We start from the raw sequence: 13,734 nt of genomic DNA, 5'->3' as shown, positions 1-13,734 counted from the left end.
TGGTTATTCAGTCGTTCGTTCGGTGGTCCTTTTTCGGTAAGAGAATTTAATTTCTTTTACGCGGGATGGAACCAAGTGCGATCTTTCGACTAGGAATGAGTGAGGATTTAATAAAGAGTAATTCTTTTATTCAAATAAACAAAGTACGAATTTATTCTTATTTTAAAGTAAATGATAGATGTACACATGATTATATAAAAATAAAAATAAAATATTGTTGATTCTAATTTCTCGGTGAATGCACGTGTGTGTGTGTGTGTGTGTTTTTTTAATCCGCGGGTGTTACATTAATACGGAGGACTGTTCAAAATTGAAACATTTAATGCCTAAATTTCAATCGGCGAACGTCTCCGTTAAATTAACACGATTGCCTCGAGAAATAAAAACACGAGCGAGAGTAAGCATCGTCGCGATCAGCCGATCGGCGCGTGATCGCTTGATCATAACAAAGAAAAAGGTGCGTGATCGCATTCCTTTTAGAATGAAAAACTGTGACAAACAGCTAGTTCTCGAAGGTTCGAAATCGGAAAAACTTGTTATTCACATCGGCAGAGCGCGAGTTTCAGCGGTCGGTCGATTTAGTCTTACGCTGACACCGATACGAGCTGGTCGATAGCAATCGATCATAGTTTCGAATATCATCATTTCTCGTATGATATTCTTTCGCACATTCGAGCTCGTGTCGCTTACTCAGTGGAAGTACTCGTATCAAAAACGGTCCGAAAAGTCTTACGCTGACACCGATACGAGCTGGTCGATAGCAATCGATCATAGTTTCGAATATCATCATTTCTCGTATGATATTCTTTCGCACATTCGAGCTCGTGTCGCTTACTCAGTGGAAGTACTCGTCTCAAAATCGGTCCGAAGAGTTTGCCGCTTACGACGATTCGAGCTGGTCGATAGCAATCGATCATAATTTCTCGTTTCATACACTCTCGTATGATATTCTCTCGTATCATATTCTCGCTCGTGTCGTTTCGCGCTACTTATCGTGAACTTCGCGCTGTTTTGTTTAATCTCGCTCGTGTCATATGCGATTTAGTCATTCTCGCTGGAAATTCTCAACCGACATTCTAGCTGACTATCGAGAATTGAACTTAGTGCGAAAGACGCCTCAGTGTCTGTATTTCTACCTGTTATGTACTTATCGAGTTTGTGAGTGTTAAGCGTATGGAGTCCGAGAGTCGACGTGCGTTCACCGTTCCGCGAATGTCCTCTGCCTCGCGCTAAGCAACATCCGGCGGCCGCGTGCAAGATATCCGTTCTCGCGAGAGCTTCTAGCAAGAAGCTCTACAAGATTTCCGATACGCGTTGAAGGCAGTTATGAACAGGACATTTTGAAGATATCCGTCGGATTTGCGGAATACGTGCAGTCGCTCGCTTCTATTATTCAAAATAAAAGAATAATCAAAACAAGCCGCATTCAAATCGTTTCTCATTCTCCTTATCCTCCAGCGGATCTACGGATTCGCGTAACACACTGCTTCTCGCTCATTTCTGAGCGTCTCTAAAGATTCGGGCGACTTCGTCGAGGTCGACTCCCGAACAAGGACATTAATCAGAATACAAGGGAAAGATTCTATCGTTAACATTTAGGTTCTGACCGGTTAATACAATATAAAAATATATTTGATTAAAGGATAAAAAAATAAAAATAAAATCAAAATCAATATGTGTAAATCAATAAGTATATATTAGGTGTACAACTTTGCTTCCGCCGTTTTCCTATAGATGGCTTTAGCGGTAAGTAGTGGTCGAAATAAATAGATCATAGACGTCATGCGATAAACTTGGGCATCTGTCAACATAACCCCACAGAAACATTAGTCGATTTGTGTCTGCATCATAAAGTTATTCTCGATTGAAAATGTCAGTTTACGAGCCAAATTCTCGTCATTTGCGGGAGGTTTTAATTTTCTGCTTCAATATGAAGAAATCTGCGGCTGAGGCTCATCGAATGCTCTCAAATACTTATGGTAAAGCCGCTATTAGTGAAAGAACGTGTCGTGAGTGATTTCAACGCTTCAAGAACGGTGATTTTCACGTCGAAGACCGGCATAGCGGTGAAAGAGAGAAGGTTTTCGAAGATGCAGAATTGGAGGCATTACTTAATGAAGACTCGAGTCAAAATCAAAAAGAATTGGCACGATCATTGGGAGTGACTCAACAAGCTATAACCAGTTTTTTACAATAAAGCCTCGAATTTCGGAAAAAAACGGCAGAAGCAAAGTTGTACACCTAATATGTTAAGAACGATCAGAAGTATAAAATTGTTCCCTCGCATATGTGTTAGATTAAAATCAGGTTTTAAAATTTTCTAAGACTTATTGCCGAAACGGATTGATGATTTAAAGAAATGAAACATTCTTTGGAAAGTTTTGATTTAAATAAGAAACAAGACAAAAAGGAGGAAAAGAAAAATTATTTAATTAAACTTACTTTCTTAAACAGTAATTCAGAGGTGGAGGGGTGGCAAATTTATACGGTGTTTCACTTTGCGTCTCATGTCGGCAGCCCGATGTTCGATTCGTGGTTGCTCTAGAGATGATGCCAAGTGAGGACATTAGTGGCACAAGTGCCTAATTCGCGAATTACGGTGCAAAAGCACAGAATAAGACTGCGTGAAGCTGAAGAGCGGAGAAAAAAGCGTGATGTGCTTGCGAGTCCTCTTTTTATAATCTTCTTTTTGAGGCATATCTTAATTCTAAGAGTGGGAATCTTCCAAAACTTCGACGAATTGAATTTGCGCAGAAGTGAGGATTTTTCAATCTTAGCAAATTAAAAATGTACCAGTGTCTTCGTTAGGCGGGGTGTTTTTCCTATCTTTCGCGTAGTGATTGGTGAGTTCGATATTCGTTCGAAGATTCCTTGCACGTGTTCAGATTAGAAAAAGATCTTATTTTCTGATAATTTTTATTGCTATTGGTGCAGCTGTATTTATTTAATATTTGTTGGAAAATTTTTAGTATTATAGATGCAGCTGTGTTTATTGGGTATTTCGTTAGAAAATTTTATATTGTTATTGATGCAGCTGTGTTTGTTGGGTATTTCGTTAGAAAATTTTATATTATCTTGAGGAAACCGGCATAGTTTCATCACCGATTTTTTACGTTGGTCTGTTTACTGAGCGATTCGTTTGTCTCACCAATCGACGATCATTGTCAACACTTCGCGGAAGAAAGGAATCGTGGAATCGCTAGGACGTAATAGTATTATATTATCAGTAATTAACAATTTATTTACATGATTGCAGACGATGCTTCATTCAAAAAGTATACTATAAAAACTTTGACGGATATAAAATATAAAGTAAATATTATTATTGTGAATCAAAATGATGAACAAGACATGTATAACCTGTAACAAGAATCAAGCAAGAGACGAAAATGAAGAGCGAAAGAATCCGTTCATTTCTATGTTTCCCTATTTAAGGCCGATATTACATTTGTCGTACGACAATCTTTTTAAGAACATTGATTAGCTAATTTCCAGAGATGCAAAAAAATTTCTATTTTGCAGTCAATGCATATGCTTGAAAAGTTTGTCGTACGTCAAATGTAATCCTCTATAAAAAAAGTTATTTGTACCGAGAAATGCGCGTTCGGAGTCAAAATGTATCGGACGTATTGTTGCCGCTTCTCCGCGTGTTTGATTGGTTGTCGAGTTGCGCGGCGAGCTTCGCGATATGATGTGTTGTATTTAGGCTTGCTTCACTCGTGTCGTTTGACAGTTTGACAGTTTACGTCTTTTGACAGTTTATGTCTTTTGACAGTTTATGTCTTTTGACAGTTTGTCTTTTGACAGTTTGACAGTTAAAGAAAATAAAGTTAAATATATTTAATTAACACAAAGAGAAAAAGGAAGAAAGAAAGACGAATAAGAGAGAGAAAGAGAGAGAGGGAGAGAAAGAGAAGGAGACGGTTAAAATTAAAGAAGAAGCAGTATAAGCAAAAGAGAGGGAGAGAGAGACAAAAAAAAGAAGGAGAATAAATATAATATCAACACATAAGGAAAAAACAAGGAGAGTAAATATAATATCAGGTAATAATATTGTTTAGTATTATTAAATATATTGTTAAATATTTGTAATAAATCGCTTTCGCGAGACGGTCGTGGATAACTCGGTCGGGATCCGGGGCTCGTGAAAGGGTATCGAGAGACGAACGAAAGCAACATGAGGTAAAATATAATTTATTGCGTGTAAGTATGTGTGTATACAGAGTGAGTGTATGTGTATAAACGCTGTATGTGTGTGAGCGTGTGTACTTGTGTGTGAATGAGACGATAGGCGAGCGAGTGCGTGCGCGAATGTATAATATCTAAGTATGATGTATAATGTATCGAAAGTATGGGTGTACGAACGTATAATATCTAAGTAGTATATAAGTAGGATAGATAGGCCGGTTTTGGATCAGTTTTGTGTGAGTGTGAGAGAGAGGGTATCGTTGGGGAGTAAGAGAGAGAGATAGTTTCGGAGCAGCTTGTGGGCGCCCGAGGGATGGAGAGCGGGCTGGGCGGGTTCGTGGGGGGGTAAGTAGGGTGAGAGGGGAAGCGCGGTCGGGGGGAAGCGGTGGGTACGAGTCGCCGAGAGCGCTCGAGAGATGGCGCTCGGGGGGTGGCGCGCCCGACTCGCGACCTCGACGCGACTCGCGCCCCTAGCGCGCGGTCCGCCGTCGCGATTCTTTAGGGGGGCGCTTCTAGCGCGCGATCCGCCGCTTCTAGCGCGCGATCCGCCGTCGCGATTCTTTAGGGGGCGTTTCTAGCGCGCGATCCGCCGCTTCTAGCGCGCGATCCGCCGTCGCGATTCTTTAGGAGGGCGCTTCTAGCGCGCGATCCGCCGCTTCTAGCGCGCGATCCGCCGCTTCTAGCGCGCGATTCGCCGTCGCGATTCTTTAGGGGGCGCTTCTAGCGCGCGATCCGCCGCTTCTAGCGCGCGATCCGCCGTCGCGATTCTTTAGGGGGCGCTTCTAGCGCGCGATCCGCCGCTTCTAGCGCGCGATCCGCCGCTTCTAGCGCGCGATCCGCCGTCGCGATTCTTTAGGGGGGCGCTTCTAGCGCGCGATCCGCGAGCGGGCGGCGGGCGCCCGGCGTCGAGGGGGCGGGGGATCGTCGGTGGGCGGTCGAGCGGACGGAGGGGCGTCCCTCGTCGCTCTCCTCCTCTCGAGGCGCGCGTTAGCGCGAGCGCGCTCGTCGCGTTTCGGGGCGAGTTTTTTTTCGTTTTCCGGCGACGTCGCGCGTCCGAGAGCGAGTATCCGGTTCGGTTAATCGGGGGCGCGTCCTCGCTATTTTCCTCGTTATAAAAGGACGCCGCGATGATCTCGAGGTGTTAGTACGTTCGAGGATATTTCGCGGCGCGATGAAGCGCGCGCCGAGCGCTTTAACGAGATTAGCCGGAAGAGCGGTGAACGTTCGAATCGGAAATGTCGAGGATATACGGAATTTGGAGATACCGAATTGTTTGAAGAAAGAACTACGCGAACGTTATATAGAGGATCGTTTGTACTGTATAGAAGAGATCGATTTCACGGAAGAGTTCGTGCGAGAGGCGAGCGAGACGCGATTCGACGAACCTTTCGCGAATGTCGGAGCCGATGGCTATTTGCTCTATCGCAATTGGAGACAGCGATACGGAATTCCGAAATTTTCGTGGGAGGTGAATCACGTCGTGCATTGTTTCTTTAAGTTCGGTTGCCGATTCGAGAACGGAAAGTATTTCGAGGAGAACGAGAGATATTGCGCGTATTGCGCGCGTAGCTCGAGTTTCGAGAAGAGCGTATCGACGCACGTGACGAAAACGGTGTATAGCGAGATGGTGCCCGCTTGCGATCTCGTCGACGAGGTTTTCGACGTGTCGAATAATTGGTGCGCCGGCTGCGAGACGAGAGCTTTGTTCTACATCGAGAATTACGACGAGGAGGAGACGTGGTTTATTTGTAAAAAATCTTGGCGTTCGTTAGACGACGAGTGACGAGATGGAGGCGCGCGATCTTCTCGATAGCGCGCGGGACGTCGCGACGGGGAACGCGTATCGCGCGTGGGCGCGACGGTGCGACGAGTGTCTCGAGTCTCTGCGAGAGAGATGTCGAGGAGAGCGCCGAGGGAGATCGACCGGAGCGATCAATTCTCTTATCGCTCGGATCGTTCGATTAACGGGCGCGAGAGACGATCTGCGTCGACGTTTCGAACGCGTGGGAGGCGGCGTAGAGGAACGCGAGGGATTCTCGTGGTCCGAGATCGAGACGGCTTTCTCTAGACGCGTTTTAACCGGCGCGGTTATTAATTTCGATTATATCGAACCTCGACGATTTCTCGAGGACGCTAGAGATACCGTGCTCGATCGAATACGCGATGTTATGAATGAATATAACGGTGTTAAGGTCAATACCGTATTTGTTGGCGAGTTCGTTTCGGGCGACAAGATCGATGTTAAGACTATTGTCACGAAGAATTATCCGCTTCTACCTCTTTCCGACTCGCGAGAGTGGTACGAGAAGCGAGTGGTCGACGCTACTCTAACCTCGTTGGAAGAATTTCAGGAGCGCGATAGCGGATGGGCGTTATCGCGAATATTCAATTTAACCGTGAACGTGAACAGATACAATCCTATGCACGCGGGATGTCGCGTTAAATTGCCGCGAGAGATCGCGTTGAAGAAAGCGGTGATAAACGTGCAATCTAATGACAATGCGTGTTTCGCATGGGCGGTGGTCGCCGCTCTGTATCCAGCTGAAAAAAACGTGGGTCGGGAATCTTCGTACCCGCATTACACGACGGTGCTGAATCTGAAGGGCGTTAAATTTCCTATGAGTTTGAACAAAATTACTAGATTCGAGCGTATTAACGACATATCTATTAATGTGTATACCGTTCGAGATAAAAAGGAGGGAAAAAACAGTTGTCGCGTTGTTCCTTTGCGTCTCACTGACGATAAAAAGAACAGACACGTTAATCTGTTGTATTTTGACGATATGACGCGACGAGATGACGCGACGCATTTCGCGTGGATTAAGAATTTGTCGCGACTCGTCGGCTCGCAACTCAGCGGTAGACGACATAAATCGCATATATGCGATCGGTGAGTATTAATTAAAAAAATCGTCGCGCGATGTTGATAATGCGCGAGATTTAAAATGTGCGTTATGTCGCAGGTGCATGCACTATTTTCGAACGAGCGATAAGTTATCGGCTCACAGCGTGGACTGCGGAAGGATGAACGAGTGCGCTATAGTCCTTCCTACCAAAGACGACAAATGGTTAGAGTTTCGTAACTATAGTAGAAAGGAGCGACTTCCATTCGTGGTGTACGCTGATCTCGAATGCGTGCTGAAGAAGAAAGAGGAGAGGAGAACGTCGAATACATCTATCGTTCAGCATCACGAAGTTTATAGCGCTGGATATTACGCGCGATGCGCGCTCGATGGCGTTAGCTCTACTTACAGAGCTTATCGCGGTGAAAATTGCGTATTGTGGTTCGTTAGAGAATTGCACGATCTAGCGCTTCGCGCGAAAACTGTTCTCGATATCGATGCTCCTATGACGAATCTTACATCGGATGAATGGGAGAGATTCGTAAACGCGACGCGCTGTAGCATATGCGAGAAACCGTTCGAATTGGGAGACGCTCGCGTGCGCGATCACTGTCATTTGACTGGACGGTACAGAGGTCCGGCTCATTCGAATTGTAATTTAAATTATAAGGATACTTACGTAATTCCCGTATTCTTTCACAATTTATCGGGTTACGACGCGCATTTTATCATTAAAGATGTAGCTAACGCTTTTCCCGGTAGCGTGGAAATATTGCCGATAACGAAAGAAACGTATATCTCTTTCACGAAAAACGTCGAAGATGCGTGGGACGAGGGATGGTTCGGAAAACGTTTGAAGTTGCGTTTCGTGGATTCTTTCAAATTTTTAAGCGCGAGTCTCGAGAAATTGGCGTCGTATCTAGACAAAAGCGAGTTGAGGATCGCGCGTTCGGAATTTTCCGATCTTAGCGACGCCGATTTCGAGCTTCTCGCGCGAAAGGGTGTATTTCCGTACGAGTATGTCGACGACGTAGATAAATTGTTAGAGACTCGTCTACCGCCGCGCGAGGCTTTTCACAGTTCGCTAACCGGTGACGCGATATCTGAGAACGATTACGCGCGCGCGATAAGAGTCTGGGAGCGATTTCGCGTCGAAACGTTAGGCGATTATAGCGATTTATATTTAAAAACCGACGTTCTTCTATTGGCCGATGTTTTCGAAAATTTTCGTGACGCGTGTATGAGAAGTTATAATTTAGATCCCGCGTATTATTACACGTTACCGGGATACACATGGGACGCTATGTTGAAGTATACGAGTGTGCGATTCGAATTATTAACCGACATTGATATGGTAATGTTCGTGGAGCGTGGAATACGCGGTGGGCTAAGTCAATGTTCTAACAGATACGCGCGCGCTAATAACAAATATTTACAGTCATACGATTCTTCGGAACCATCGTCGTATCTCATGTACTTCGATATAAATAATTTGTACGGATGGGCGATGTGTCAATCGTTGCCTTACGAAAATTTTCGATGGGTCGATAACGTTATGAGCGTTGATTTAATGTCCGTGACATCGGACTCGCCTATCGGTTATATTCTAGAGGTCGACCTTGCATATCCGTCCGACCTTCACGATTCTCACGCTGACTTGCCATTCTGCCCGACGCGCGATAAGCCGCCCGGAAAACGAGACGAGAAGCTTCTCGCCACACTGTACGATAAGAACCGTTACGTGATATATTATCGCAATTTGCAGCAATGCGTTCGACACGGATTACGCATTACGAAAATACACAGAATATTGCGATTCGCGCAATCTTCATGGTTGCGCGAATACATCGAACTGAATACACGATTACGAATTAACGCGAAAAACGAGTTTGAGAAAAATCTATACAAATTAATGAATAATGCTGTGTTTGGCAAAACTATGGAAAACGTGCGCAATCATTCGAATGTTCGACTCGTGACTCGATGGGACGGACGATACGGCGCGGAGGCGATGATCGCGAAGCCGAATTTTCACAGTAGAAGCGTTTTCGCGGAGGATCTCGTAGCTGTAGAATTGCGTAAACTCGAGATTAAGTTCAATAAACCAATTTATGTAGGTATGTGTATTCTCGATATATCTAAAATTCGTTTATACGAATTTCACTACGAGTACATGCTACCATTGTATCGAGATAAGTGTAAAATAATGTACACCGATACGGATAGTCTCATTTATCGCGTCGAGTGCGAGGACATATACGAGAATATGAAACGCGATATCGACAAGTTCGATACGAGCGATTACGCAATGGACAATGCGTATGGAATGCCTCTCGTTAATAAAAAAATACCTGGTGCGATGAAGGATGAGAACGCTGGCGCGATTATGACCGAATTTATTGGACTTAGAGCGAAAATGTACGCGCTGCGAGTCGCCGGTAAAAGCGATACAAAAAGAATCAAGGGTGTTAAGAGCGGCGTTGTCGCGAGAACGATAACGTTTGACGATTACGCGCGCTGTCTTCGACAGGGGATCGAGATGAAGCGCGAGCAGTTTTGTATAAGATCCGAGTTACACGAGATGTATACAGTATCGGAATTGAAAATCGCGCTCAGTCCGCACGATGACAAACGATACACGATATCGGGAACTACGGATACGTTACCGTGGGGACATTATAAAATACCGTTGTAGGGAGCGAAAAAATATTATATAATGTTTTTTAAAACATTTAAACTTTAGTTAGTAGTTTATTCAGTATAAACATATTTTATAAATAATATATTATCATTGTATTTTCGATATAATTCACGATTGCGTTGAAAAAACATCGATGGACGTTCTACGAATCGTTTCGAAGAACAAATTTGCGCGAATAATATAATTTGAATATAATTTATTATAATAGATTTTAATAATATAATTTGAATATAATTTGAATATAATTTATTATAATAGATTTTAATAAAATAATAAAAATTAATCGGTTTTATTTATTAGATTTTAATAAAAAATCGTGAAAATGTTCGATCGGTCTTATATATAATAGGTATTAAATATAAAATCTATTATAAATAAGACTGATCGTACATTTTCACGATCTTTCTATTATGCTCTCGAAAGTGTTTTATATAGAATAATGTGAAAAAGATGTTAATGCGAGTTTTAGCGTTATCATAGTGACGTAATAAAGAATGTATACAAAGCGCGAGAAAGAGTACGTATAAAGTTTGAAAGAGAGAACGCAGGATACGGCAGCCGCGTAGCGGTGCGAGAGAGAACTCGTATAGAACGCGAAAAAATGAACTTTTTGTATTTTTGCGATATAAAAGTCGTGGAAACCACCATTCTGTCCAAGTCTTGGCAAATCTCGACTCGATTTGACAAATTCGCATTCTACTTCATTAGCATCGAACATATATTATGCTACATGCTACATGCAAACGAGATAGAATGCGAGAATTTGTCATAAATCGAGTCGAGATTTGCCGCGAATTGGACAGATCGATGATTTCCATGACTCTTTATTATATTCTTGAAAGTGTTATATATAGAGTAACGCGAGAATAAAGCTACCGCGAGAATAAAGTTACCGCGAGATACGATGTTCGCTTAACAATGCGATGAAGAATATATATAAAATGTAAAAAAGAGTCCGCATAAAGCGCAAAAGAGAGAACGCAGGATATGGCGGCCGCGTAGCGGCGCGAGAAAGAGTTTATATGGAGCGCAAGAGAGAACTCGTACAAAATTACGATTGTTTTATAATCATACGATTTAAAGATTAATAATAATAATTACTCTATAATCGATTATTTAAACGGTTAATCGATTTTTACAAGTTTTAATTTTAATTGTATTGTGTTATTATTTTTTTTTGTTTTATAATTATACGATTATTTTATTTTTTCTAAGATTTTCCTTGTTTTATAATTATACGATTATTTTAGTTTTAACATGTCTACAATTTCGTATAATATTATATAATATGTATAATATGTATAATATGTAGTTTTATTTAATAAAAATACATTTTTATCATAATACAGCTGTTTTATTTATCCAAGAATTGTGCGATTCGTCCATTCCTAACCATTTCACGTAAATCTTGTCACCCTTTCGACGCAGCACCTTTTCTACGAGATACACGTCGGGATCGCCAACGCGCGACAATTCGTGCTCGTAGAATCCTCCCGCGATCGGCTCGCCGCGCGAATCCTTTAATAGATACGTTACGGGATTAGTCCGTTGTATCTTAGTTATTCGAAAAATCTCTGTAGTCCAGTTGGGTGTGAAGCCTTTCTCGAAAATCGTTTTAAATTTACTGATGCGTACCGGATCGGCTACTTTAAATTTCGCCGGAGCCGCGATTTTTATATTGCTGTATACAGTATTTAAAAGTTTATCGGCAATTTTTGGAGTTACGTCGATAGGTCTCATATTTATAGTGCGATGTTTTCGCGTGTTATATTCTTCGACGAGTCGTGGTAACTCGTCGATCCACTTGTACGTTCCGTTTAGCGTGAAATACTTCCACATAAAATTTTTGAGCGTACGATTGAATCGTTCGACTATCGACGCTTTCATCACCGAATATGTCGAATAATGATTTACTTCGTGCTTCTTCGTAAAATTTCGCATATCGGCATTGTAAAATTCTTTTCCTTTATCGGTCTGTAGATTTTTTGGACACCTCTTAGAGTCTCGTATTATTTTAGATAACGCTCGAGTAACCTCATTTGCGCTTTTGCTCTTAAGCGGTATAGCCCATGCGTATTTGCTTAATACGTCGATAACGGTGAGTATGTAGTTGTGGCCTTTGTTGAGTCTCGCGTAAGGACGCATCTCGACCACATCCGCTTGCCATAGGTCGTCGTACCCGCGCACCGCAACGCGACGACGCGAGAAGTTTCTTCTCGCGGGAGCGTGCAATTCCTCGACTAGTTTTCGTTTTTTAACGCTCATAGTTCTTTTTTCTTTCTCTCGAGAATAACGTTGAATTGAATCTCTTTTTCGAGCGGTTCGCCGCTCCCGCTAATCTCTTTTTCGAGCGGTTCGCCGCTCCCGCTAATCTCTTTTTCGAGCGGTTCGCCGCTCTCGCTAATCTTTCTTTCGAGCGGTTCGCCGCTTCCGCTAATCTTTGCCAGTTCTTTCACTCTTCCCGATAGCTCGTCTGCGTCTCTCTTCAATCGTAACGTTGAATTTTCCAATTCTCGTATCTTCGTCTCGGATTTCACTGCGGAATTCGCCGCGATACGCGATTTTTGATTTAGTTCTTGTATTGTTTTACCTTGATTGAACATTATTTTACGATCGTTCGCGTTTCTCGTCGAGAACTCCGTCGCGTTGAGCGATATAGTTTTTTTCGCGACTTCGATTTGATCGCTTAAACCTTTGATTCGTTTATCTAAAACATCGATTCGTTTATCTAGAGCGTTAGCGCTCGTTTCTATTCTCGAAATGGAATTTTCCACAGCGTCTATTCGTTTACTCAGAACGTCATCGCGTGTTTTTATCTCGGAAACGAAACTCTCCGCGACGTCTATTCGTTTACCTAAAGCGCTATCGAGCTGAGCGAGTCTCGTGAATAGTAGAATGACGCCTTGTCCCGCTTCGTTCGCGTCTTTTCTTAATTGCGATGTGATTCCCTCGACGTAGCTTTTGCTTGTCGCATCGGCGTCCTCCTCAGGTTGAGCCAAGCGTTTTATTTTACGCTCTCTCGCGTCGTATTCAATGGAAGAGCTTAGACACAGCGCGTTATCGCGCACGTAACTTCGCAGAGACTCGATAGCCGGACGTAGTCTTCCGGTTCTCGCGTCGTAGCCTCGATTTTTTAAAGGCGAGCCAAATTTGCTCACGGACATCGCGAATTCCGCGTACGACTGCGACAGTCATCCGCGCGACAGTTCGATTTATACGATCGCTCCTGTTTCGCGAAGCTCCTCGATTATCGATAGAATCTCGTTTTCGTGAGCGTTGTTGCCGGCTCGACGCGAAGCGTCTAATAATCGCAAACGATCCACTAATTCGTTTGGATCGTCCCAATGGACGTAATCGATTTTATTGTCCGTGACACGCATAGTCGACGATACGCGACCCGCGCCTGTTTTTTTCGCGCCGCTGTTATGAATAAGCGGAGCGATAATAAATTTGTATTTATATCCTTTATTTCCTAAGACAGATTTTTTAGCGTCATGATCACGTCTATGAGCGTTCGTTGTTAACAATATACTTCTGTATGTTAATTTATCTTTTTCTGTATATATGAGACTATTAGGAATTTTCATAAAAATTAATTCATACAAACCGGGAGTACCGACATATTTAATCTCATCTATAAATATGGAATCATTCGCGTCTACGTCAAATCGCTTATCGCCGAGCATCGCACCTTTCTCGCCGATGTAAACTCCGTAAACGTGATCAATCTCGTTCGGCGCTTCTCCGCCGAGAAGAGTCCCCATATATTTTCGCCCTAACGGTCCTAGTTGACCGTACGATATTTCACGATCTTGAGCAATTCGCGAAATTTGTTTAACGGGTATTTCGGATATCGAGGGCGATTCGAGACTCTCGGATTCGAACGTTTCATATTCTTCGGTTTCGTTTCGCGCGAATGGGTCTCTTTCGACGAAAGATTCGTTTAATGGAGTAGAAACGGCGTTCAATCGTCGTCGAGCGCGTATTCGTTTCGCTTTAGGT

The 13,734-nt window shown here is 43.1% G+C and overlaps 2 protein-coding genes across 2 annotated transcripts; one reads left to right on the top strand and one right to left on the bottom strand.

Moving 5' to 3' along the window:
- Positions 1-7,536: 7,536 nt before the first annotated feature.
- Positions 7,537-9,726, top strand: LOC138937268 (uncharacterized). The gene is made up of 3 exons (XM_070303352.1): positions 7,537-8,061; positions 8,470-8,753; positions 9,069-9,726. The coding sequence occupies exons 1-3, from the start codon at positions 7,537-7,539 to the stop codon at positions 9,724-9,726; spliced, it is 1,467 nt and encodes a 488-aa protein (XP_070159453.1).
- Positions 9,727-10,829: 1,103 nt separating this feature from the next.
- Positions 10,830-12,896, bottom strand: LOC138937266 (tropomyosin-like). The gene is made up of 2 exons (XM_070303336.1): positions 12,092-12,896; positions 10,830-10,834 (listed from the first exon to the last, which is right to left on the bottom strand). Exons 1-2 carry the CDS (start codon positions 12,894-12,896, stop codon positions 10,830-10,832), a joined length of 810 nt encoding a protein of 269 aa, XP_070159437.1.
- Positions 12,897-13,734: the final 838 nt, after the last annotated feature.

The sequence above is a fragment of the Polyergus mexicanus genome, unplaced genomic scaffold (assembly GCF_030449975.1).
Source record: "Polyergus mexicanus isolate NDT 795.1 unplaced genomic scaffold, iyPolMexi1.0 SCAF_1, whole genome shotgun sequence".
Lineage (NCBI taxonomy): Eukaryota > Metazoa > Arthropoda > Insecta > Hymenoptera > Formicidae > Polyergus > Polyergus mexicanus.
Note: the sequence above shows the minus strand (reverse complement) of the source record. Positions and strands in the feature narration are given on the sequence as shown.

What these genes read in the sequence shown, in the direction of transcription:
- LOC138937266 (XM_070303336.1), bottom strand. Translation starts at nt 12,896, where the DNA reads ATGTCCGTGAGCAAATTTGGCTCGCCTTTAAAAAATCGAGGCTACGAC.
- LOC138937268 (XM_070303352.1), top strand. Translation starts at nt 7,537, where the DNA reads ATGACGAATCTTACATCGGATGAATGGGAGAGATTCGTAAACGCGACG. An exon ending in CGTACGAGTATGTCGACGAC is followed by an intron (nt 8,062 to 8,469) that starts GTAGATAAATTG and finishes AAATATTTACAG; the next exon opens with TCATACGATTCTTCGGAACC. An exon ending in GAGAAGCTTCTCGCCACACT is followed by an intron (nt 8,754 to 9,068) that starts GTACGATAAGAA and finishes GAATTTTCACAG; the next exon opens with TAGAAGCGTTTTCGCGGAGG.